Below are 26,459 nucleotides of genomic sequence, written 5' to 3'. Positions count from 1 at the left end.
GAATTTTAACACTAGGAGTAGTTCCTCTGATTTTTGTTTATATAAAGTATCTTAACTATAGAATAGTGGAAGTTAAGCAATGGAAAATATTCTTGGAAATCCTGTGTTTCATGACCTTCATTTTACAAGCGAGAAAGCCAAGACTTGGAGCATCATAGTGACTTGCCCATGACCACTCAGTATATGAGCAGCAGGATTAGGAGTGTGGTTCTCTCTTTGCAGCAAAAAGAGCTGTTTCCTTGATACCATACTGCTATCTTTTGGATAACCAGTAACATCACCATTACTAAGATTAAATACTGTCCCTCCATAGGCCCTGTCATTTTGGGAGAGACATGAATGATACCTGTGTGTACTCTGAGAAGATTTCATGGAGGAAGAAGGCCTTTAGTTTGTCCATGAAAAATTGGGTAGCAAATGAATAAGCAGAAGGATGAAGTAGGGTCTCAGGACCCAGAGATGGCAATGTTAGCTAAAGCATGAAGAACAGAAGTAGCAGGAGATAATCCTGGGACCTGGGGACAGTAAGCACCTGGAAGGATGGGCAGCAAAACTGGCTGAGAAGGTGGGGCCAGCAATAAAAAATCTCGGAAAGCCAGGAAAGTAGTTGAACTCAGTGTCATAGTGCAGAGCCAGAACCAGCAGGTGTACTGGGAACCAGCTGAAACCAGCTGCCAGAGCTTCCGTCCCAACTTGGAGTTGAATAACATCGCATCAGCAGCTTGAAACTGGCCTGGCGGGAATGTTTACACCATGGAAATCAGCAAGCTCTGCTAACCAGGAATTTGTTGTTGTCGTTGGTCTTGGAGAGCCAGCGCACCACCATATGTAGACAACACAAACGTCTACACTCCAGCAGCTGGACTAGACCGTGCAGAAATTGAGAGGAGGACTGGGGGAGATGGGAGCCTCCCCCATGCAGTCTGTTGAGAAGTTTCCAAGGATGTTCTCCCATCCAGTTTTCACAGTAAATATTAAGTATATGTGCATGGCCCTTTAATTTGTAGAACCCAGAGATCCTAACTTCCGGATCATTCAGTCTGGTGCTATACAGAGCATTCCGAATTTTGACTCAATTCCAAAGTGCTTCATTCAGGTAAGAAGAGCATGAGGATCCCCATCAGGAAAAGAATAAGCTAAGAGAAAGAGAGTCTAAACACTGAAAATAATTTTGTATCACATTAAACTCTAACTCACATCTGCCATGCCTAAGGCAAGGCAAGATTTCCATCAAAAATTAATTACATTGACTGCAATCAGGTGGAAGTCTCCCAGCAGAGTTCACATCATGGTTTTCATTATTACCATCAACACATCACCACCACCAGAAGCAACAGCACTATCATTTATTGAACAGTTACCCTAAGCCAAGCCCTATGGGAGTCATTCAATAATCATTTATTAAGTGGTTACTATGTGCCCTGCTTGTGCTAGATTAGTGGTTCTCAGTTTTCTTGGTCCCAGGACCCCTTTACACTCTTAAAAATTGTTTAAGGCCTCAAAGGGCCTTGATTGTGTGAGTTCTAGCCATTGATATTTACTGTATTCAAAATTAAAAGTGGGATATTTAAAAACATGTATTAATTCATTTCGTTATAATAATATAAGCCCATTACATGTTAACATAAATATTTTGTATGTAAAAGAGCTCATATTTTCCAAAAGAAAAAAATTCTGAGAAGAGTGGCATTTGCTTTATAATTTTACAAATCTCTTTAATGTCTGGTTTAACAGAAGGCAGGTAGATTTTCTCATATCTGTGTCTGAATTCTATTGGTTGCACTATCTTTCACATGCAGTTTCTGGGAAACTTCATTTTACAGTCATGAGAATGGGAGTGGGAAAGGCAAATAATGCCCTAAGGTACAGTTTTGACTCCATGGCTCCCCTTCCAGAGTTTAGGGACCCCCAAAAGTCCCCAGACCACACTTTATTTATTTATTATGTTTTAAAGATTTTATTTATTTGACAGAGAGAGACAGCGAGAGAGGGAAAGAGAGGGAACACAAGCAGGGGGAGCTGGAGAAGGAGAAGCAGGCTTCCCGCAGAGTAGGGAGCCTGACGCGGGGCTTGATCCCAGGACCCCGGGATCATGACCTGAGCCGAAGGCAGACGCTTAACAACTGAGCCACCCAGGCGCCCCTCCAGACCACACTTTAAAAACTGCCATACTAAATTGGGTATTTAACCTTTGGACCTTACATCATAAGGTTAAGTCTCTGGTATGCCATATTTAAGCCCACAACCCTATAAGATAGCTACTTCTATTGCCACCGTTTCCAACATGGGGAAACGAGGAGCAGAGAAATATATAATATGAAAATATATTAGTAGAATTAAAAGTGGCAGAGCTGGTACTCAAACTGGGTATGTCTGATTCCTGAGATGATGCTTGCATCCACTATACCACTTGTTTCCTAATGAACCACAGAGAGAGCAAAGTTCATTACCTACTTTTTAAAAGTTCCATTAAGGGCACCTGTGTGGCTCAGTTGGTTAAGCATCTGCCTTCCACTCAGGTCATGATCTCAGGGTCCTGGAATCCCATCCCACAATAGTCTCCCTGCTCAGTGGGGAGTCTGCTTCTCCCTCTCCCACTACCCTCTCCCCTGTGCATGCTCTCTCCCTCAAATAAATAAATAAATAAATAAATAAATAAATAAATAAATAAATAAATAAAATAATTAAAAAAAAGTTTCACCAAGATAGGAAAGTTTGAACATCTTCTGAAGAGATCCTTTACAAAAGAACTAATCCAGTAGCTTCTACTATTATTTTGTCATAACTGAAAATAGTATCCTGAGGCAGGCCTTTTGTTTGTTTGTTTGTTTTGAAGGATGGCAAGTGGCTGGGATGGCTGATGTCCTCTGAGAATTTGGAAGTGAAGGAGAAGAATGTGTAGGGAGACCTGACCAGGAAACTACTGTCTTTGAAACAAGCCCAGCTGTATGGAAAAGTTGGTTTGGTGTTTCCAGTCAGTCGGAATAGTGAGTTGCCATGGCCCACAAGGTTCTCTGTTTCCCCAAGGATTCCTTCTTGGCTGCAGAGGTGTGGTGGCACAAAGTATTGTCTTTACTGAGCCCCGACAATAGACCTGGGTGCTATCTGTGACCATACTTACGGGAAAAATGGGTTCCAGATGTCATTATTGTCAGATGACCCAGGGAGGGAACAGACAATAACTATAACATCATCATAATCCATTGACAAAATTTCTCAGGAGTTTTATAAATAAAGTTCTCTTTACCTATAATCTCTACTTTCTACTACCTCAGTACCATGAAGAAGCTATACCTTCTTAGGTATAGCTACCTCAGAGTTCCTTTAAGAATTGCAACGTCTAGAATGTTCAAAGATCACCTGGCTTTTCTCTAGCATTCTAATACTACAGTAGAAAGAGCATGAGCTCTGGAGGCATAGAGGTGAAGGTGTAATTGCAGGATCTGCCAGGGATGAATTGTGTGGTCTTGGGTAAATGAGCTCCTGAGCTCCAGCTTTTCATCTGCAAATTGGGGAAGACAAAATCATCCTTGTGGGAACATTGTGAGGCTTAAATGAGACACTAAGGAAAGGGCACAGTCCAGTTCCTCGCATTCAAAGACAGATGTTAAAAAGACATTACTTCCTTTTTTCCTTCTAAGTACAGTGACCATGTAATTTATCATCCCAAATGAAACATTTTTGAGAACAAGGGGGAGGCTTGGTTAATAATTATACCTGAACAACTGATGTAAACTGGGAACATCTTGGGTAATCCAGGTGCATGATCACCCTTTCTTCATGTAAACCATTCTGGAAGGCAGGTGGGCATTGGCACTGACATAATTTTGTAATGTCAGAGGAGTGCTTTTTTTCTCTTTCATTAAAAAAATTAATAGACAAGTGTTTTAGAACAGTTGTAGATTTACAGAAAATTGAGAAGATAGTACATATAGTTCCCATATACCACCACCTCTATACACAATTTCCCCTATTCACATTTTGCCTCCGTGTTGTACATTTGTTACGAGTACTGAACTCATGGTGATACATTATTGTTCACTAAAGTACATGGTTTACACTAAAGTTCACTCTGTGTTGAAGAGTTCTATGGGTTTTGACAAATGCCTAGTGTCATGTGTCTATCTACTATTTCAATATCAGACAGAATGGTTTCGACATCTAAATATCCCTTGTGCTTTACCAATTTATCCCACTCTGCCCCCAAACCTCTGGCAACCATGGATCTTTCTGTCATATAGTTGGAATCATGCAACATGTAGTCTTTTCACACTGGCTTTTTTAACTTAACTATATGCATTTAAAATGTGTCCATGGCTTTTCATGGCTTGATAGGTTATATCTTCTTATTGCTGAATAATATTCTACTTCCTGTATGTACCACAGTTTGTTTATCCATTCACCCATTAAAGACATCTCGGTTGCTTCCAGTTTGGGGATATTATGAATAATGCTGCTATAAACATTCATATGTAGGTTTTCGTGTGGATATAAGTTTTTAACTTGGGAAAATACCTACAAGTGTGATTGCTGGATCACGTAATAAGACCATGTGTAAGCTTTATAAGAAACTGTCAAGGGGCATCTGAATGGCTCAGTTGGTTGAGCATCTGACTCTTGGTTTTAGCTCAGGTCATGATCTCATGGGTCATGAGATCGAGCCTCATACCAGGCTCTGCATTCAGTGGAGAGGCTGCTTGAAGATTCTCTCCCTCTGCTCCTCTTCCTCCTCATGCCTACCACACACACACTCTGTCTCTCTGGAATAAAAAAATAAATCTTAAAAAAAAAAAAAAAGAAACTGTCAAACTGTCTTCCAGTGTGGTTGTACCCTTTTGGCTTCCCATCAGCAATGAATGAGTCTCTGTTGCTCACCATCCTCGCGCCAGTATTCAATATGGGCAGTTCTCTCATTCTTTTTGTTTCTCTCAGATCATCACTAATTCATGTAGTCCTTAAGATACAACTAGCAATGCCTTAATTTTATTTTATTATTTATTTATTTATTTTTAAATTTAAATTTAATTTTATTAGGTTAGTCACCATACAATACATCATTAGTTTTTGATGTAGTGATCCATGATTCATTGTTTTCTTCTATATCACCCAGTGCTCCATGCAGTATGTGCCCTCCTTAATACCCATCACTTGGCTAACCCATCCCCCCAGCCCCGTCCCCTCTAAAACCTTCAATTTGTTTCTCGGAGTCCATAGTCTCTCATGGTTCGTCTCCCCCTCCAATTTCCACCCCCCTTTGCTTTTCCCTTCCTTCTCCTAATGTCCTCCATGCTATACCTTATGTTTCACAAATAAGGGAAACCATATGATAATTGACTTTCTCTGCTTGACTTATTTCACTTAGCATAATCTCCTCCAGTCCCATCCATGTTGATGTAAAAGTTGGGTATTCATCCTTTCTGATGAATGCCTTAATTTTATAAATCATTTTGTGTTTAGTTAAAGTAGTTAAATCCTCTTCTCTAACTTTGGTCCCCTAAAATGTATCAATCATGATTAATCTAAAGAACCAGTTTTAAACATCAACAATGAGGAAGGTCATGATTATTTTTGCTCAGATAAAGAACTGCATAAAAATTTAGTGTTTTCTATGAAACTATTGTTTTAAAACAACTTATTTCTTTTAAACTCAAGAGGAATAGAATCCAAAACTATTAACATTTGAATTTTCATGTATTTTGTTAAATTTTCAAAATTAATCACTTGGGAAATGAGAGACAAGAGGGAAAAGGTGAGGGAAAGGTTTTGCTACTTATCAAATACCTTGGGTTTTTTATTTACTTGTTTGGTGTCTTTCTTGTTTTGCTTTTGCCAGAGTAGCATTAGTCGATTGTTTTTCATGTGAAAATCTTTGATTAGGAAGTGAGTCTATAACTCCCCAAATCTAACACCTGTGTTTGTGCTTAATATGATCTGAGTAGATAGTAGAATGAAATGAGAATGGAGCATGAAACCAAATGTTTAAAACCGAACACATCATCTCCTGACCTCATGAACCTATCAGAGTTTCCTGCTGTCATCTCTCAGTTGTTTTTGAAACCTCATTACCCATGTCACCCGCATTTGAAACTGTGCTGTCATCTTTGACTCTCGTCTCTCTCCCTTACCACTTGTTATGAGCTGTCTTTATGCAGCAGTGTTGTTTTGTTTTGATTAGACCATTGTATTGTTGAAGCAAGTGAGAAAAAGACAGCTGGAATGTCTTGCCAAATGTAACTTTGGATGACATTGCTAGACTGGAACATATAAAACTGAATTTTTTTTTTGAATAGTAGTGGGTTCTTATATAACCTGTCCTCTTACCAATTTCAAGAAAATCTTAAGAAGGCAACCTAATATGCTTCCCCAAATCTTACCCAGTTGGAGGGGAAAGAAGAAAATGGTCTCCAATGGTCAACTATTATAATACGCATTACCTAGAAGAAGAGATGGATTTTCTACTAACAATTTTCTATTAACACTTCAGCATTCACTCATTTATCAGGTTCATCGGCGAAAACCTTGGAAGATAGGACAAAACTCACTTCCCAGCCTCCCACTTGGCCTTCCCCCAGATAATCTTCGTTGACAATGACACCGATGGCGTAGTATCTTTCTAACTGAAGAGCCAAGCAAATTACTCCTCCGTGTAAAATCCTTCAGTGGCTCTCAGTACATGCAAGACGAAGTCTGAAAAGATTTTGGTGATTTGCCTCTGACTCATTTTTTTCAGCCTCTCGTCCTTGGCTACACCTTCAAGTGCAGCGTTGTCATTCTCTGGTGATTCTGCTCTCTCCTACACAGGCTGTAAAGTTCACTCGATAATCTCCTTACTTACCTTCGGGACTTAAATTAGGCAGCATGTCCTTTCTAAAGCTTACGTCAATCACCACAGTGGACTTTAGTTATTCACTCAACAAGAATTCACTTAGTGCCTACTCTGTGCCCGTTGCCACTCCAGGGGCTGGGGATGCCGCTTTGATCAAGGTAGATCAAATTCTTATTCTCCAGAATATAGAATAGTGTAGAGGAAATGGAGGGAAGGGGGACTTTCACCTAATAAAGAAATACATAATAACAAATAAATTATAGGTAAATAAACAAACAAGAGAATTCCATGTAATGCTATAAAAAACAGCAAGAAAGGAAAAAGCCACATAGCAGACAGGGACTGCTGGAAGCTGAAGTGTGGCAGGCAGAATAACGAGCCCCTAAAGATGTCCACCTCCTAATCCTGGGCTATGAGTGTGTGGTCTTACACGGCAAAAAGGATTTTATAGACGTGATTAAGGTGAAGGGTCTTGGGGAGAACATGGTACATTATTTAGGTGGTTCCAATCAAAGCCCAAGTTCTTTTTTTTTTTTTAAAGATTTTATCCATTTATTTGAGGGGGAGAGAGAGGGGAAAATCTAGAGCTCAAGAGCAGGGGGAGGGAGAAGCAGACTCCCCGCGGAGCAGGGAGCCCGACGCGGGACTCAATCCCAGGACCCTGGGATCGTGACCCCAGCCGAAGGCAGCCTCCCAACCGACCGAGCCACCCAGGTGCCCCCGAAGCCCAAGTTCTTAAATGAGGAGACGTTTTCCCAGCTTTGGTCAGAGAGAGAAAATGATGGAAGAAGGGGCAGAAGATGCAGCATTGCTGGTTTTGAAGATGAAGGAAAGGGACCATGAGCCACAGCATGAAGTGTCCCACACGCTGGAAAAGGCAAGGAAGCAGATCCTCCCCGGGATGGTCCTGAAAGAAATGCAGCCCTGCTGACAGCACCTGTGGCACTGATGTTGGACTTCTGGCCTACAGGAAAGTGAGATGATAAATGCATGTGGCTGAAGCCACTACATTCGGCTACTTACGACCAGTTAGTCAGGGATGCATTCTCTGAGGAGGAACCCTTGAGCTGAGATCTAAACGATCACAAGAGGCCAACTCATGAACTTCCTAGGAAGTGTAGTCCAGGCAGAGGGAAGCATAAATCTCTGAGGTTGGAGCAAACTTGACATGCTTTACCACAACGTGAAGGCCACGACGACTGGCACTTGTTAGTGAGAGGGCGAGCAGTCCAGGAGGAGATCAGAGCTCCAGGCAGGTACCAGGCAGGTACCAGGCAGGCATCAAGAGCCTTCTGCTGCTTTAACTTGTGTTGTGGCCCTGCCGTCATTAGAGTGTGTGCATATGGAGACTCCTCAGTTCCCTGTGAGGCCCTGGAGAGCCTGAGGAGCAGGGACTGATCCCACTCCTCTTTGGCCCCCCAGCACAAGGTAGTCGCAGCGCCTCAAACATACAAGCTCACAAATGTAGAGCTGTGGGAGAGCTGTTTGAGATTTTTTAGAAAAGCAGAACAATAGTAAGATTAATCTGTTTGGAAATACCAACTACTGAGAGCTCCCTGAATTTTAATTTCTTGCTTGTCATCATTTGGGTAACCATTTTATGGCGTATTAAGGGAAAGTGATTTGTGGCAGTATGTGAATCAAAAAGCTGCAAGTCAGATGATAAAACAAAATTGTTGTCTGCGGTCCCTGGTGGGATTTTCTTTAACACTGCTATCATAATCAGGTTTGTTTCTAACTTAAAAAAAAAAAAAAATGAGCAATAGCCCTTGGGTGTTTATTAGATGAAAATTTTTCCTAACAGTTTACACTATTTTGAAAAACAAAGTGGAGATAATGTACATTCTATTATTGCAAGCAAGTATTTGTAGAGGGACTATTATGTGCCAGAAGCTTAGCTCCTGCAAGCCCCACTCCACTTGACTGAGGCTGAGGCTGGTGCTTTTATCATTTCCATTTCGGAGATAGGAAACTCAGCCACAGGAGGGGGCTATGACCCCAGGCCTCTGGCTCCAGAGGCTACATTCTTAAATACCGGTTACATCCCTCGCTTCCCCAAGGAAGGGGTAGAACCAGGAATTAAACAAAAGTCTCTCAGGAAAATGTTGGAGAGTCTATGTATGGTATTTAAAGGTATTTAAAATTTCAACTCTACAAATCCTGGTAATTTTTTTCTCTCTGTAGTTACTGCCTGATTAAAGATCATCAAAAAATCCCTTGTAAAATATACTTTTGATGGAGCAAAAGGGGGTGGGGCTATGAAGGCATACCTTTCCTGAAATTATCTGTTAAAAAATAATTAGCTTGGTTTCTCACATTATGATCAGAAAAAGAAAATGCTGCAGCTTTTGTCACTGATGGATGGGATAAAATCTTTTGAATTTAGATAATTTATTTATTTTTTACATTTGAACGGCCTTCCAAGAGGCCAATTTGTGATGTAATCTCCACAAACATTTATTTATTTTTTTGTCTCTGATTTGAAGGAGTCTGGCAATGTCTCTGCTTCAGACTGGTGGTTTGTATATTTAACCAGTCAATGCTAAATTACTTTCAATAAAATAAATTCTGGCTGTCACTATCATTGAAGATAACAGTGTAAGATATATATATTCTTTGCCTGATTCAGTTGCCTGAGATGTTTTAGATCAGTTCGAGGAAAATAAATGGAATAAGTAAAATCAACACATGAAAATAAATACCTTCATTTTTAATTTGTTCTATATGTACAGTACTCCCATCCATTAGTTATTCTATTTAAATTACAATGAATTGGCACAGGAGGATGGATATCTTTTGGGATTGACTCTGATGTGTTGGTGAAACTGAAGTCCAGAAATGAAAAATATTATTGAGTTCTTATTCAGTTCTCTTATCAATTCACTGGACAGCATGTAGATAAATTATATCGCATCTTATTTGTTTGTCCTGCTACTGATATAAGAAAGTGTCTTAGTCTGTTCAGGCTGCTATAACAAAACGCCATAGACTGGGTGACTTATAAACAACAGAAATTTATTTCTCATAGTTCTGGAGTCTGGGAAGTCCAAAATCAAGGTGCCGGGAGATTGGTGTCTGATGAGGGCCAACTTTCTGGTTCATAGAAAGATGTCTTTTTGCTACATCCTCACATAGTGGAAGGGGAAAAGGAAGTCTCTGGGTTTTTAGTTTTTATCTGTAAAATGGGATCTGTAGGACTGGCCTTAGCTTGCTTCCCTTTAGACCTCAGAATGGAAACTTACTTCAGAAGAATTCAGAGTCACCAGAGCATTTATGGTTTTTGGTTTTGTTTTGTTTTTTTGAGAGAGAGAGAGAGAGCATGCATGCATGCAAGCAAGCATGGGCAAGAGGGATTGGAACTCGATCCCAGGACCCCAGGATCATGACCTGAGCTGAAGGTAGACGCTTAACTGACTGAGCCACCCAGACACCCCAGAGCATTTATGTTCTTTTTTTTTTTTTTTTAAGATTTTATTTATTCATTTGACAGAGACAGAGAGGGAATAAGCAGGGGGAGCAGCAGAGACAGAGGCAGAAGTAGGCTCCCCACTGAGCAGGAAGCCCAGTGTGGGACTCGATCCCAGGACGCTGGGATTGTGACCTGAGCCAAAGGCAGCCGCTTAATGACTGAGCCACCCAGGCGTCTCAGGTGCATTTATGTCCTTAATGCTGCAGTAGAACCTGAGAACATCCAGTTGCAGAGTCTATATAGAGTCTCAGGAAGTGAGGAAAGGAGTAGTTTCTGATCTCTATTTTTCCTAATATTGTGCAATTGCTGTAGTTTGTTCTGGGTTCTTAAAAATGTTAAATGGGTCTTTAGCCTTGAAATAAGCAGACTTTTACATAGAGTTTATAAATTAGGTACAGACTTAAAGCAAATCAGAGGACACCCTCCCCCACCACACACACACAAATCACTTACCATTTTGAAAAAAAATCAGTTAAATTGAGTCAGCCAGATAATTGGTCCCTCAATACAATCAATTTCTTTAAACACTGAATTAAGAGTTGTTCTGGTCGAAACTAATTTTGCATGTAGACACTAAATATGTGGTACTTATGTTTTCTTAAATCCTAAAAAAACCTAAATACTCTAAAAAAATGGAACACTCACCACTTCTTGCTCAGCTGTATGGACGTTAACTGTTGCCTTTCTAGATAAATTATTTTACGTAGACCAAGAATGCTTTCATTTGTTTGTTTTCTGGTATCATATAAATTTCCAGTAATTTCTCATGAAATTATGTTTGAATAAGAAACCCCATTTCCATGCTTGTTTAATCTGATGACAACCTCTCGGTAAAACTGCTTTTTAGTGCTCCATAAATCAAAATTACCTTGGCAGCTAACATAATTTCACACTATTGGTGGCTCACAACTTACCCAGCTTCTTCCTTGTATTATACTGAACAAAATGAATGAATTAAAGTCCTTTTCTTTTTCTCCTCCACATGTTGCTTCCATCACAGCTTTGAGAGAGTGTGTGTGCACGTATGTACACTCTAAATAACCTAATCTAGGTTGTAATAGTTAATGTATGTGTCAATGTGGCTGAGCCACTGTACCTAGTATGAGGTCAAACATTATTCCGGATGTCTCTGTGATGGTGTTTTTGGATGAACTTAGCATTTAAATTGGAGGACTTTGAGCAAAGCATATGGCCCTCCATAATGTGAATGGGACCCGTCCAATAAATTGAAGGCTTAAATAGAACAAAAAACTGACCTTCCATGAGCAAGAGGGAATTCTGCCAACAGATGGCCTTAGGATTCAAACCACACAATCAGCTCTTTGCTAGAGTTCTGGCCTGATGACCTTCAGACTTGCGCTCCAGCATTGGTTCTTCTCTGGTCTCCAGCCTGCTGGCCTACCCTGCAGCTTTTGGACTCGCCAGACTCCATAATCACAGGAGCCAATTCCTTACAATAAATCTGTTTCTCGGCATATACACATTCTATTGATTCTGATTCTCTGGAGAATGCTGATCAATACTTGGGAATTCTCTAATTTTTTAATTAAATGATCAAAGAATGGAACTTTGTGGTAGCAAATGCATACTATTGTTGAAACCCTGAGATGGATTCATGTACAATCTTAACTTTCTTACTGCAAACCCAAATGATTTATCTTCTTTCTTTTGCCCATTCAGTTGTGTTTTGATTTAAAAATCTCTGTGTATGTATTGGAAATGGATAATAGTTGAGTGCATAAATTATGCCCCAGCCTCAAATTTCTCACTGCAAAGGCCTCTAGGGCAGGGGATAGGAAGTGGGGAATACTGCGTAACTGCCAGTGTCCTCTTGAAGAGGAAAGTGCTGGGCTGAAGTCTTCACATTGCAGGTTCTTCATATTTGATTTTTCTGACATACCTGCTGCTGAAAAAGTGCTTAGGACAATTGTAAAACCAAATATAGTCCACATTTCTTTAGAGTCAATTTTTCAGTTTTATTGGAAAACAGTAATAAATGTCCCTGGCCAGAAAGTTAAAAATGTTGTTTCAAATTCAAATAAATATCAATATATTATGGACTATAACGCAAAACTTGCACAAATTTGACAAAACTCCTAAGGAGGTCTCCACTTACAGATGAATGTTTCCAGTGGGTTCCTACTCATCATCTACCCCCAAATAGAGTTAAGATGGTATTCTCTACTGCACTCAGCAATACACTTTTGATAGAAAAGTTTCAAAAGCATGATCTTAAAATAGGCTGGCTTTAAAAAATGAAAAGTATTGAAGAAAAAGGAGAGGACCAACTCCATTTGAGAGCTCCCTCTTCCTTTAATTAAAAAGAGAATGCTTTCAAAAAGCAGACAATAGAAAGTGAGCTATCAACAGTGAGTTTTAATGGCACTACTTTTTTGTTTTTTATTTCCTTGTCCATAAAAGCCCCTTTTTGGTAAATGTTATTACTATAGTCATTATTTAAATTCTCATTTTAAGAGCTACAATTTATTGAGAACTTCTAATTCTAGGTCTCTACTTGGGTTTTCATATTTACTCCTTTCCACAGCTCCACGAGACGGACATGTTAAATAATCTTGTAAATGGCATGGATTTGCCTCCAGGTCTCCAAAGCCCATGGTTTGGGTCCATTGCCATGTTGACTCCCACTGTTTTTGCTCTCCTGGTTTAACCATCAAAGCACATTTACTGGGCAGTGGATATGTCAGAAGTGAAGGCATTCACATTCAGATAATACTGTGCTGTTGTTTTCAAAGCAGTCCATGTTTCATGAACCTGCAACAAAAGAAACTTGAAGTCATGATCTTGGAGTATGGAGAGCACATGCTATATCAGTTATTCAGGTTATTGTACAGATAATCCTAAAAGACTGAGAGAAGTAGAGTGGAAGAATAATACCCAATAAGGTTTGGTTAACATACTTTTAGTGACCTGTATACTTCAATGCTTAAATGTTTTATGGTATTTGGGGGCCACTGTATGAACCAATGTGGTAGTCTCCTGTTACATTGTAGTATCTGTTACTTGATCATAGCACTGGTCTACAATTAGAGGCAGGAGTGTACTTGAAAATTTCAGTATTCCCTAAAGGAGACACAGTCTACCCACTTATATAATATTTAATTTGCCAAATAAACAAATGTCTGGTTTTAATACCTCTAAATGATGCCTTTTGGAGAAAAACATACATAAAACTTGATGCATTATTCAAGCCGGTGGTTTTCATCGCAAATGCTAACCAGAAACGAGCCAATCCTGGTAGACCAGTTAAAACTCAGCCAGGCAGAGTAAGGATAGGACCCAGGCCCCAGAAAAACAAGGACATTCCATTTTTTTTAGTGATTTTATACAACCCTCTAGCCTGGTGATAGAGCCTGATACACGTGTGAAGAGATAAAGGACAAACAAGTGAAGGGATTAATTAATTTGTTATACATTTTTGTTTTCTAAATTGCTGAATTTTAAGAGGGAAATCATGAATAATTGAAATCCTCAGACAATTCAGCAATTTTATTTGGCCTGGAGTTTCTTCCATCAAAAAAGTAAACATGGAATAAAACTGGCTAAGGCACATTTCTTCTTTATTTCTCTTGGAGTGAGACTTCCAAATGAATAGAAAAGTGTACAAAAGGCAAGCAAATGAAGGAATGACATTAAAGTTTTGCATAATTATCCCAGAGGAAAATAAGCTGTTGAATAACTGAAAGGGAACGAAAATGTGACCATGATCCATTCATCCACCCACCCAAACATGCAATAATCTACTGAGATTTGACTGAGTAACAGTCATTTTGATAGTTTCTGAGAATAATGACCTTGATGGATAAGACATGCACCTTACGTCTGTAGCCTAGGTAGGGGAGGTTGGGTGCACAAAGCAACTAATTCCAGGGTGACATTTAGAGAGCTATTCACATGTGAATGGCATGCAAAGGGGAGAAAAGAAAGAAGGACAAATGTCATCCAGGAAAGAAGGGAAAAGTTTCAAAAAGGAGGGAACATTTGATTTTAGTCTTGAAGGAAAAGGTGGAGTTTACCAGACAAAAGCCACTTTATGGGGAGGAAATGGCAGCTATAGCTCAGGGTGGCTAGAGAGAAAAAACTCGTGGGTTGGGCTGGTACTGGGTTGATGCCTGCTGATGCAGTGCCTACTCAGCAAGATAGATGGTGCATTGTTTCTAATGCAAATACCTGATCAGCCAGCGAGTTGCCCCACATATTTGGATTCTGATCTGGGTCCCAGTAATCCTGCAAATATATACGTCTTTTGAGATGTAGGAACTGGTTTGCTGGGTCCTCCAACAAAAATGGCGCTCCCAACGCTCCTGTAATTCAGAGTCCAAGAGCACAGCATCTTTTAAGGCAGTAGTTTACATCTCAGTGTTTATCTTCTTAAAGAGACACAGCTGTGGTTTTGGGAGGTTGGGGGCCTGAGAAGGGAGCCCTGAGAAAGCTATGCGCCAAGGGAGATGACCATTCCTCAGCCTTCCCCCATCACTGAGCTATCACCACCCTATGTGTCCTGCATATAGTGCAGCATGAAAGCCATATGCTGGATGGAAAAGATTTTTAGAGCCTCCTGTACCTGCACAGGAGCCCACAGACCGGGATTCAAATTGCAGCTCTATCACTTTTCTGGACAAGTTGCTTAATTTCTCCAAGCTGCAGTTTTCTTGTATGTAAAAAGTTATAATAATAACGCAGTAACACAATAATATAGGATTACTGTAAGGGTTGGGTGTATTAATGGCTATAAACCATCTGGCTCAAACCAGGCAGTCAACAATCTTATTCTTCCTTTCCTAGCCTTCCAAAAGAGAACATATCTTTCAGTTTGAAGTAGACTGCTTCCAAATCTGGCACTGTGGTGTAAATTGTTAGTATTGATAGATCTATCACTGAATTGAAGAAGTTTGCATTTTGTACTCCTTCCCAGTCCAGGATTAAGGGGGAAAAAAAAAGATGATTGTTTTTAAAATCCAGACTGTTTTAGTATCTTGAATTTTAACAGTCTATATTATATTTCATTTCCAAATAAAACACAATCACATTCAGAGTTGTAATTTGAATCAATATCAAGGAAGAACACACTCCTGACCTATTTGTGGTAACAATACAATCTGTTCATTGCTTGTGATAAAGAAGCATTTATTACAAATGTTATGTTAAGTACTCTATTGCTTCATCATTAACAAGACTCTATTGACCAGAGTTATAGTGAACTATAAGATATGAAACCTCTCCTCTGTAGCGGAGGAGGGAGAGGGGTACAAGATTCAAAGTAAAACAAGGCAACATAGGATTTGATTGTGCTAAGGGAGTTTAAGAGAAGGTATCCTTATCGAACTTCGGGGCTCTGGGGCACAAACAGACATTTTCATGGTCAGGAAAATTGCTGAATCTATTCCTTAAAGAAAAGATTAAATTTAGCAGGATAGGAGAAGGAGCAAAACTTTACATTTTAAGCTGAAGGAATGATGTGGCACTGGGAATCTTTAAAATGGATGTAAGAAGACAATGGTTAGAGGGAGTTAGATTATTTGTGCATGTGTGTGTGTATTGATGACACACACAAATAATAATGATAACTAACATTTATTGAGCATTGCACTAAAAGATACTTTACCTGAACAACCTTATATAATACAACAAACCTAAGAAGTAGCACTGTCAATCACCTCATTTTGCAGAAAAGGTAACTACATCACACAAAAGTTAAATAATATGTTCAAGGCCACATAGCTAGTAGGAAACGGAGATGAAATTCTCCCCTTAAAGCCACTGTGCAATATTATGACTAAGAGACAGGAATGCTTGGGGCCAAAGAAAAGTAATAATAATAATAAAAAGCCTTATGCATTTATAAAAAAGAAACAATCATTACTTACACATTCCTTATGATCTCATGCTTTTCCAAGCTTGACCTTGAGCACTAAGCAGGGTTCTAGTTATTAGCTCTATTACTTCTAGTTTAATTTGTTACCCCATTAAGTTCTGGTTCTAACTGCCTACCTATTGAAAATGACAACCTCTGTGGATATTATACATCAATCAGGCTGTCTCTGGGTGCAAAATATTACTAGTGATGAAGATAAAAAAATGGCTCAGACACATTATCTATTAATAGGATATTAGCAATTTTAGTTATTCATGATTTAAAAATAAAATATAGAAGTCAACTTTTCAGTAGATATTAGTAACAGATGATAGTAGTAATATTGGCCTGCTTCTGGTCATCTAATTCAATACAATCTAACCAGCATGCCTGTGGAAGCCATCCTCCAATATGTCCCCCAAAGACCACTGCCTTCTTGGTATTCAGATCCCCTGTGGTCTTCTTTCGTTTAGGAGGGTGGACCTGTGTAGCCACAGGATACTGTGGAAATGACAGTGTGTGCTTTCTGTGGCGAGCACATAAAATGCATTATAGCTTCTGTCTCGCACCTCTCTTGGATCACTTGCTCTAATGGAAACAGCTGCCATGTTGGGAGGACGCTCAAGCAGCCCTGAAGAGAGGCCCGTCTGTCAAGGAACTGAAGCCTCCCACCAACAGCCACACAAACGAACCACCTGGGAACCTAATGGTTTCGTTCCAGTCAAGCCTTCAATCACAATAGCCCTCACTGACATCTTTACTGTAATCTCATGAGAGTTCCTGAGTCAGAGTCACTGACCTAAGCCACTCCCAAATTCCTCAGAAACTGTAAGATGATAAATGTTTCTTGTTTTAAATTGCTATGGTTTGGGGAAATTGTTAGGTCATAGTAGATAACTAATACGATGCATTATGAGTGCCTACTGATGTCAGGATAAACTGCTAATCACCAGAGCTGAGACCCAGGTGAAGCTAAGTGAGTCCACAAATAGAAGAAGAAACTTGCTCTCAAGCTTACACAAATTCTGTGCCATAAGATCTCCACTTGCCTCACCCTTGTCCCTGCTTGGATAATCATCGTTGCATAGCAAGATAAACAAAAAACAACCCTTGCCGCTAAGGAACTCATATTGTATTCAGAGTTCATAAATAATGATAAAGAAACATACTGTGACCAGACCGTTTGAAGGGGAAGTGATTAATTCTGATACTGGCGTGGAGGGATCACAGAGAAATTGGTTTTGAGTTGAGCTTCCAAGGTTATGGGCTGTTTCCACAGTGAAGAAGAAGGGAGCAGAAACAAAGAGCATGTACTCCAGGCTGAGGAAAACTGGAGAGCCCAGGAACAGAGGAGCAAAGTCAGGTTCAGGTTCAGTGACCCCCACTTTGCCAATGTGATTGCAGGGTAGGGCTGAGGTGTGGATGTGCTCAGAGAATGTCGGGGGATTATTACTGTCATACCAAGGAGTTTGGACTTTATTCTTCAAATCATTAATATTTCTGAACAAGAAAATTATAGGACCAGATTTACTTAAAATTTTTTTGTTTGATTATGATTTAAAATATGCATAATGTAAAGCCATTTTAACTATTTTTAAGTGTACAATTCAGTAACATCAAGCACATTCACAGTGTTGTACAATCATCATCACTATCTCAAGAATTTTTTCATCTCCCGAAATAGAAACTCGGTACCCTTCAACAATTCCCATTACTCTCTCCTCCAGCCCTTGGTCACCACCATTAGCTTTCTGTCTCTATGCATTTGCTTATTGTAGGTACCCCATCTAAGAGGAATCATGCACTATTTGTCCCTTTGTGTCTAATTTATTTCACTTAGTAGAATATCTTCAAGGTATACATGTTGAAGTATATATCAGCTTTGCATTCCTTTTTAAGACCAAATAATATTTTGTACATATATGCCAACATTTTGTTTATCCATTCACAGATACTTTTGGAAACTCCTTTGTCAGTGGTGTTGGAAGGCAGATTGTAAAAGGAAGAGAGAGTGAGAGACACAGGTTGGAGCCTCTTCTAGTGGTCCAGAGGACAGATAAGTAGGGCCTGGATCAGATGAGTGACACCAGGAATGGTAAGACAGGGCTGGTTGGAACAGAACAGGGAACTCATTTGTTTGGGCTCACTGGTGTGCACTGACCAGCATTGAAGTTCTGGTTTTAACTGAGATGTGTTCATAGGAAACTTCTCAGATTTCTCTTCATTCTCTTTGAAAAGGTGTCTGTTACAGTGTTACAAGTTTAATGTGTTCTTCTTCTGTTTATTTTATTATTTTTAAAAGATTTTATTTATTTATTTGACAAAGAGAGAGAGAGTACAAGTAAGCAGAGCCACAGGCAGAGGGAGAGGGAGAAGTAGGCTCTCTGCTGAGCAGGGACCCCGATGTGGGACTCGATTCCAGGACCCTGGGATTATGACCTGAGCCAAAGGCAAATGCTTAACTGACTGAGTCACCCACATGCCCCTGTTCTTATTCTGTTTTAAAAAAAAAAGGAAGGGGAGGTTTCAAAACAGAGTGTCTAGGCAAATAAGATCCAGTATCAGTACCTAATAAATGTTTCTTTTTAAAAAAATATTTATTTATTTGAAAGAGAGAGCACACACATGAGCAGGGAGATGTGCAGAAGGAGAGGGAGAGAGAAGCCCACGTAGACTCCCCGCTGAGCGCAGAGCCTGACTCGGGAGCTCAATCCCATGACCTGAAATCACGACCTCAGCTGAAATCAAGAGTTGACCACTTAACCCACCAAGTAACACAGGCACGCCTCTAATAAATGTTTCTACATAAATTATGCTTAAGATATAATTAACAACTAGATAAAGAAAGTACATTAACCACTTAAGATAGTGTTACTTGGAATCATCCAAAAGTAAAACCAATATTCTGCACCATGATTGTCCTGGAGCATTGTACAATCCTAAGGAAAAAAAAAATGCTATTACCTAAATCTTGGCAGAGAAGCATGCCTTAAAATATAAAGCATAGCTATTTTAAGCTCTAATAATTCTGTCTTTTGTAAATCTTCTCTCTTTTTGCTCATGGAAAATGTTTCACTGATACAATGTCCCCCTCCCCCTCCCCCTTGCCCCTGAACAAAGCACCTACCTCAGCATTATGTGCCCAACAGGCATCCAATAAATATTAATTGATGGTGATAATAGCATCACCCATGAGAGAGACAGAAAGTAGTATTTATTATCCTACTTTACAAGTGAGAAAATTGACACACAGAGATGAAATGACTCACTCAAGGTCACATAGTAAGTCATTGGCAGAGCTGGAAATAAAATGCAAGTAGTACAGAAGGGCATGCTATTATCCTCTCTGCTTGCGAAATTCCTCCTCCCTTTTTCATTCTGCCTGATCAACCTTGAAAGTTAGTGAGAGCAAGATCACAGTTTGTGTTTGTAAGCCTCTATAATACTGCTGGGGTTTGAAAACTGAACCCTGAGTTTTATTACTTTGTTGGTTTTTAATTTTTTTTAATGTAGGCAGTATCAGCCAGGTTGATGCTTTTTTTAAACTTTAAAATCATAAGCTGTAAAAAAATCTTCCTCTTTTTCTTTCCAACTCCCTACACACCCTCCTTCCTTTCATCCCGTATCATAATAGTTTTAATAGGATCTGTCAAGCTTAGTTCTGCTATCTAAACATGTCTCGAATATCCTCAGCAGAAAATTCAGTACAGTTGAAATAAGGCAGACACTTCAGAGTATGGAGACATTGGAGATCACAGCTCTTGCCACACAAGCCAAGAAGGATCAGAGATGGGGGGTCTTATCCTAGCCCTGCCCGTGATTAGTTGGGTTATTAGTTGGTTACTCCTGTCCCTCCATTTCCTGTTCTGAGTCATATGAAGCCAACTGAGATCTCTTGTAGCTCTATTATTTTTAACTGGAATATACTCATAACCAATAGGTCATTAATTGAAACTTACTTTCTCTGCATGGTATTAGGGCATCAGAAGTATATAGAATATGCTAAATGGGTGTAGCTCCTAGTACTGCCAAGGAGCTTACATGCTGAGAAATTCAGCACTGAGATAGACAGAAATAAGTGAAAGAGAAGTCAAAGTAGACCTAGTCAATAATTAAAGCAATACAGATAAAAATGTATTCACCTTACACACAGAGATGAGTGCCCATCATGGGCCGAGGAGCTGTGCGCTGGTGACAGAAGCTGTACAGTTAGAAATGGAAGGATTCCCTATTTTGCCATCACCCAGAGAAGGCTGAAAAAGAGTCTTTAAATTTGATAGTGGAGAAATAACTGAATAGTCTTTATACTGTGCACGTGACCATGAAGATTATCCTTGTGGTAGGAGCCTATACGCTAAAAAGATCAGAAAGCCTGATGTGAAATGAGCGATACAGAATGGAAGGACAGAGTCTGATAGCAGAGACCTGTTTATTCCCTGTAGAGTGAACTCATTTAGAGTAACCTCAGGCCACCCTTCTCCCCTTTGTAGACTCTGCCTCTCAGAAGGGGCAGTGCCCCCATGTAACTGGTAAGTCCAAGAGGCATACCTTGGCACATCCAGCTAGCTCTTGCTTCTTCCTCTTGAGAGTTAGCTGCCCTCCGAGATCACCCTTTCTCCTCTGGCTCTGCAACCTGCAACTGGATATGAAATTTGCCAAATGCTGGGGTCAAGTCACCAGGCCCTTTATATCTTATACTATGTTATATTTTCCAAATTAGCCTTTCTTAGTAATAAAGGGAACTGATTGCCTTCCATGTTAATCTTTGGTTTATTTTTCAACTTGATCAAAAGCGGGCCAAGAAGGGGGATGAGAGTTCTATGTGTCAGAAGGTGGTGCAGAGAATCCAACAGGTCTGTTGTCTCAGAGCCTCCCTAAGAAACAGGGGGAAAAAAATCCAGCACAGACAGGGCGCTCCCACCAGCAGGAGTTTGTCACCCCTGGAAAGCCATGACTGTGACTTCTGTGGATATTCATAGACGGTTATGTGAGGGAAGGAATTCTACGTCTGCAGGGGCAGAAGACACAGAAATGCCTGGCAAATCCACAGGATGGGCCACAGCTAGCTACTTCCCTTAGAGGCTGATACGTCTCTCTCATCTCTCTGCAGTACTGCCTGATGCCTGAGATGCCAGAGATGGAGAATAAGCATGACAGTCCCGCCGCAAGTTCTCAGACATACTCAGGGATGGGATGCTGAAAGCATAGCACTCAGCTTTCAGCATAACCAGTGAAAGAATAACATTTATTATTCACTATTTTTATTGGACTGAGTCTTAATTCCTTCCCTTAAACTGTTTATGTCTTTAGAAAAAAGATGAAATAACTGCCCAGGCACATAAATTAAGTATTAAACTGAAGTATAAATGGTCACGAGGAATTAAGGACAAAAGAGGGTCAGGAGAACAGTCTCTACAGACATCTTGGCAATACAGTAAAATTTCCTAAGATCTCGCTAACTGTAGGAGAAATGTTATAATTTTGTGAGTAATTAAAATATTCATGTTTAGGTTCATATTCTTAAAATTGAATATTTTAGGGGCACCTGGGTGGCTCAGTTGGTTAAGTGTCTGCCTTTGGCTCAGGTCATGATCTTGGGGTCCCGGGATTGAGCCCTACGTTGGGCTCAGTGGGGAGTCTGCTTCTCCCTTTGCCCCTCACCCTGCTCGTGCTCTTGCTCTCTCTCAAATAAATAAAATCTTTAAAGTTGAATATTTTATTCTCCGTGTTAAGTAAATAATTTTTGTTATAAAATATGAAATAGTTACTTTTTTCTTCCCACTCTAAATTTTGGTCACTGACCCAAAAATTTATGGTGGAAGATAGAAGAGTTATATTTACTAGAATAGATTCTCTCTCTTTGCTGCAATTCAGATAAAAATTAATGAGAGAGAGAATGAGAGAAGAAATTTGGGGTTTGAAGAAAAAAGAGAAGGGGGAATTCAAGCAAAGAAATCAGAGGAAGCAGAGACAAAATTAGGGAAGTTACAAAAACAAAAGTTTAAAAAGGTGAAAAGCCATGGAAAAAGGGAGCAGGGAAGCAACAGGCCAGAGGGCAGAGAGCTGATGGAAGTCAACTGGAAAAAAGAAAGACACTGAACTTTGGGACCAGCTCTCAAACCCGGTCATCTTACTAAACTGTTAATGAAATGCTTTCATAAATGAACTTTTAACTCAGGGAACTTTGGCTTTATTGATGTTACAGCTGCTGGCGTGTTGAGTACTTTGCAGAGTAAACAGGAACTAGTATTACTCGAATTTAAGTTCAGTCTTTTTTAACCTGCTCGCAACACACTAACATACACCCACATACATGCTCTCATGCACCACCATGTAATTTCCTGGGGCATATTTTAGAGCTGGCATATCTTTTATTAGCTTTTGATTTTGTGGACAGAGAAATTTGTAATTCACGAAAGGCAGTGTTTTGTATGATTCAATAGTAACCCCTTCTGGGTCATTGCTTGTGTGTGTTGATGGGTTTTCCAACTCCAGCATCATGACCAATGATGCCATGTGGACAGGAAAATAAATGTTTTTTCTGCAACACCCAGAGTGCTCAATGAATCTAGACATAGGCCCTGATATTTTTCTCTAACTTAGATATTTCCCAGTTCATTCTCACTACTTACTTTCTTGAGAGCATCGATCAATCTTAAGCCCAAGTGAGTAGAAAAAATTAAGAACAAGTTCTTATAAAATAAACCAAAACTATATCCAGAAATACAGACTCTCCAAGGAACAGGATGGTGGGGGGCGGCTGAATGACTGAGAAGGGCCGTTCCTTCTATGGATGGTGCAGAAGGCAAACATGGAGGGACTGGAGGGGCTGCCTCAGTCCAGGGGAAGAAAATATGAGCTTAAAGGCTCTCATCTAAAAAACCCAACCCAAACCAACCAACCAAGCAAACAAAAACCTTCAAGACAAATTGCTCTTGGTTACTAGGCATGGAGTCAAAAGTATGAGCTGGAACAATGCTAGAGAAATGGGCTAAAGGCAGTTCTCTTCCCCTGTCTAAAACCAGAAGACATACTTGGACTTCATGTGATCTGATCACAGGTTAACAATATGGGCATGAACCTCCAAATTGTCCCATATACGGGTCAACTTCAAGGACTGGTTTATTTACTTTGCAAAATACGTCCCAAATGCGTGTATTTTCCATATTTCTTCTTTGTGTGAAATGGGGCTGTTTGATTTTGATGAGTGCCTCTTGGAGCCGGAATAAATGAGTTTAGAACCTCTCTCTACCCTCACCACAACTAGAAACTGTCATAGAAAGCCTCTGGTTATTTCTTAGTTTGGCTCTGTTTACTCACATAAAATCATCCAGCTCCCTAACTCCTGGCCTGTTCTTGTAGAACCAAGGGCTGTGATATTGGCCTTCTTCCTTTCTCAGGAGGAGGCCTTGCTCTGTGCTCCTTTGCCTATTCCGTAGCTACAGGTCCCATCTCCAGCATGGCACTGCCAGAGGGGACAGTCTGCATAACAGAAAGAAGGGTTTCATTCTCAGAAGAGCTGGCTGTAGAATTCGCATGTGAATCCAGCATCCACCATGGATTAACTGTGTGGCTTAATCACTTAGCTTCTCTAAGCCTAAATTCCCCTGTAAAATAAAAATCATGATACTTATTTGCACAGTGATTAGAGAGTTGACTTAAGGTAACATATGGAAAGCCCCTGCCCACAGAATACTTAAAGGAGTAGTATTCATATTTGCTGGCTTTATTGTAGGAGAAGGCAGTTCTTGACCTAAATGCTGAAGAGAGGGGTTTTGTTTTGCTTTTTAATCAAATCATGACACTTGGACTTCTGATTCTCTGACCAGGGAACCGGTTCCAATGTGTATGAATTACTATTTTAAGAAAATCAATAAAATGATTTGAGGACTGTGCTCATAAATGTAATTACTTGGGGAAGGTTCTTCATCATTTTTGGCTTTAGCATTCCCATTAGGAAAATGGATAATGGGATCTTTTCTCTATTTACTTCAAATTAAGTTCTGTACAAAAAAGTAATTTGTTAGACAACTAATCTGAGGAAACTTTTTAAAAATATAAAAACAAACTTTTTAAGATGGTTGTTTTCTTATGATATGTAGAGAGCTCTAGGGAAGGGCAGATGAATAGGCTATATTCTTAAATGAAAAAGGGGAGGAGGAAGAGAAGAAGGGAAGAAAGTTGATTCAAGCTATGATTTCCTACTTGAGAGCTGTATGATTTAGAAAATGTCAGTTAAATGAATTATCTGTGTAACAAATGAATCTGATTCTAAAGACTTAAGTGTACTCAGCCTATACGCAGTAAAGGCTTCTTTCCTGAGATCTGAAGGGCTAACCCCACCGTGTCAGTGTTCCTCTGTCCTTAGTTTCTAATTCTCAACTTGTTATTTCATGAACTTTAACCACAGAATCTTCTTTCTTTATTTTTTAAGTGAAATCAGTCAAACCAGTTGTCTTTCTAGGTAGACATATTTGTATCTCAGCTGGAGTTAAAGTTAATTCCAACTTGTTTCTTAAGAAAGTCTCTAAAAGGCATTTTGCAGGATGTTTTCCTTTTCCCAGGTATTTTTGACTCTGCATGTTCACAGGTGAAGGTAGACTTGCACTAGTGCTCTTCGCCTTGTACTAATCTACCATCACCCACTGGAAAGCCAACTGCATGGATCAGCAGGCAAAGCAAAGCAATGACTGATGGATTATAACTAGCCCATGACTTCAATTTACAGTGTGCTCCTGAGACACTCACTTAAACTGAGCCAGCCTCACTTTCTTCATCAGGAGATGTGGGCTGTAACCCGGTGTGATTACACACGCATTGATGATAATTGCCTAATAATAACTTGGCTATAAATTTCTAAAACATTTATTTAAACATGTCCCAAATGCAAAGTATAACAGTGATGATTAAAACTCTTTATTAGAGGGCGCCTGGGTGGCTCAGTTGGTTGGGCGACTGCCTTCGGCTCAGGTCATGATCCTGGAGTCCCAGGATCGAGTCCCGCATGGGGCTCCCTGCTCGGCGGGGAGCCTGCTTCTCCCTCTGACCCTCCCCGCTCTCATGTGCTCTCTCTCTCTCATTCTCTCTCTCAAATAAATAAATAATATCTTTAAAAAAAACCCCTCTTTATTAAAATTATTTATATGCTTAAGAATAAAAGGCTAATTATATACACATACATATATGTACACACTTACCTAGATTCATATTTTAGGTATATACCTATATCCTTTTATTGATTTGTGTGTGTGTGTGTGCACGCCTCAAGAAAAATATGTAAATTTTTTTGCATGGGTTTCAAGTTGATCATAAAAGTAGAAATTTATTCTTATGTAAGCATTTCATCAGAAGTATTTATAAATTGTAGAGATTTAACTGTGAATATAATTTACACCTTTGTAAGTATTTTCAGTTTTGGTTACAAGAAAAACAAACGACCTCTCAGTTCCATTCAGATAGAAGTCACTGAATTATTGGGTCAGTTTGGCAGCAAATCATCTGACCTTCAGTACCTTCCTTGATTTGTCTTTAAAACACCACTTCTCTGGGCTACAGCTTGCTCTAAAGGTTAATGAATTCACACTCTCAAAGTACCTTGAGGTCTCCACATAATGGTACTAGGTAAGTATTACAGTTTCTAAAAGGCATTTGAAATTTTTCTTTGTTCAAGGACACAAGAGCACTTCTTTGGAGGCAGCCCTTAACTAGACTTCCTAGCAAGAGTGACATGTTAATATGTGAATACATAATTAGGAATAAAATGATCACACGCAATTAACACTAACATGCTCAAAACCACCACATGACATGACAGTTGGGTTTTCCCAATGCTCTAGAATTGATCTGTGAATAAAACATATTTGTTCATTTCTTTGAAAAAGTCAAAAGGGATTATTTATCAACCTAATCATTGTAAAAGACATGATAAATAAACAAGAAATGGATTCTTACCTATAAGCAATGTTGAACACAGGGCTACTTGAAGCATTTTATAGGCCATAATCCTGTTCTGGAAAGAAAAGATTATTTATTGTAATCTACACCAAGCAAAGCTTTAGGTCACCGCGGCTGCTTTCTAGGAGCGTGAAGACTTTGTTGCGCTACCTGGCTACCCTGCGAGCTGAGACGAGTCAGAGAGGCCGTTGCATAAGATGGCTTTTTTTTTTTATATGACCCCTGCCTTTTTACCCTTTGGACTTTTTGGGCTGACTTTTTACAAGCTGTTCTTATATGGGCCATGTATTTATTTACTAATTTTATCATCCATACAGACTGAGGTCATATAATGTTAA

The 26,459-nt window shown here is 39.6% G+C and overlaps 1 protein-coding gene across 1 annotated transcript in view; it reads right to left on the bottom strand.

Annotated features, from left to right (window-relative positions):
- Positions 1-12,977: 12,977 nt before the first annotated feature.
- Positions 12,978-26,459, bottom strand: part of CUNH3orf85 (chromosome unknown C3orf85 homolog) — a 35,046-nt gene continuing 21,564 nt past the window's right edge. The window contains exons 3-4 of the mRNA XM_064589451.1: positions 14,484-14,617; positions 12,978-13,067 (exon numbers count right to left, since the gene is read on the bottom strand). Of these exons, the coding sequence (XP_064445521.1) occupies positions 12,978-13,067; positions 14,484-14,617 (224 nt within the window). The remainder of the gene's footprint in view (positions 13,068-14,483; positions 14,618-26,459) is intronic.

This window comes from Mirounga angustirostris, unplaced genomic scaffold (genome assembly GCF_029215605.1).
Source record: "Mirounga angustirostris isolate CCGP_5_RB_7025 unplaced genomic scaffold, mMirAng1.0.hap1 SCAF_1, whole genome shotgun sequence".
Classification (NCBI taxonomy): domain Eukaryota; kingdom Metazoa; phylum Chordata; class Mammalia; order Carnivora; family Phocidae; genus Mirounga; species Mirounga angustirostris.
This window is presented reverse-complemented; position numbering and strand designations above follow the sequence as displayed.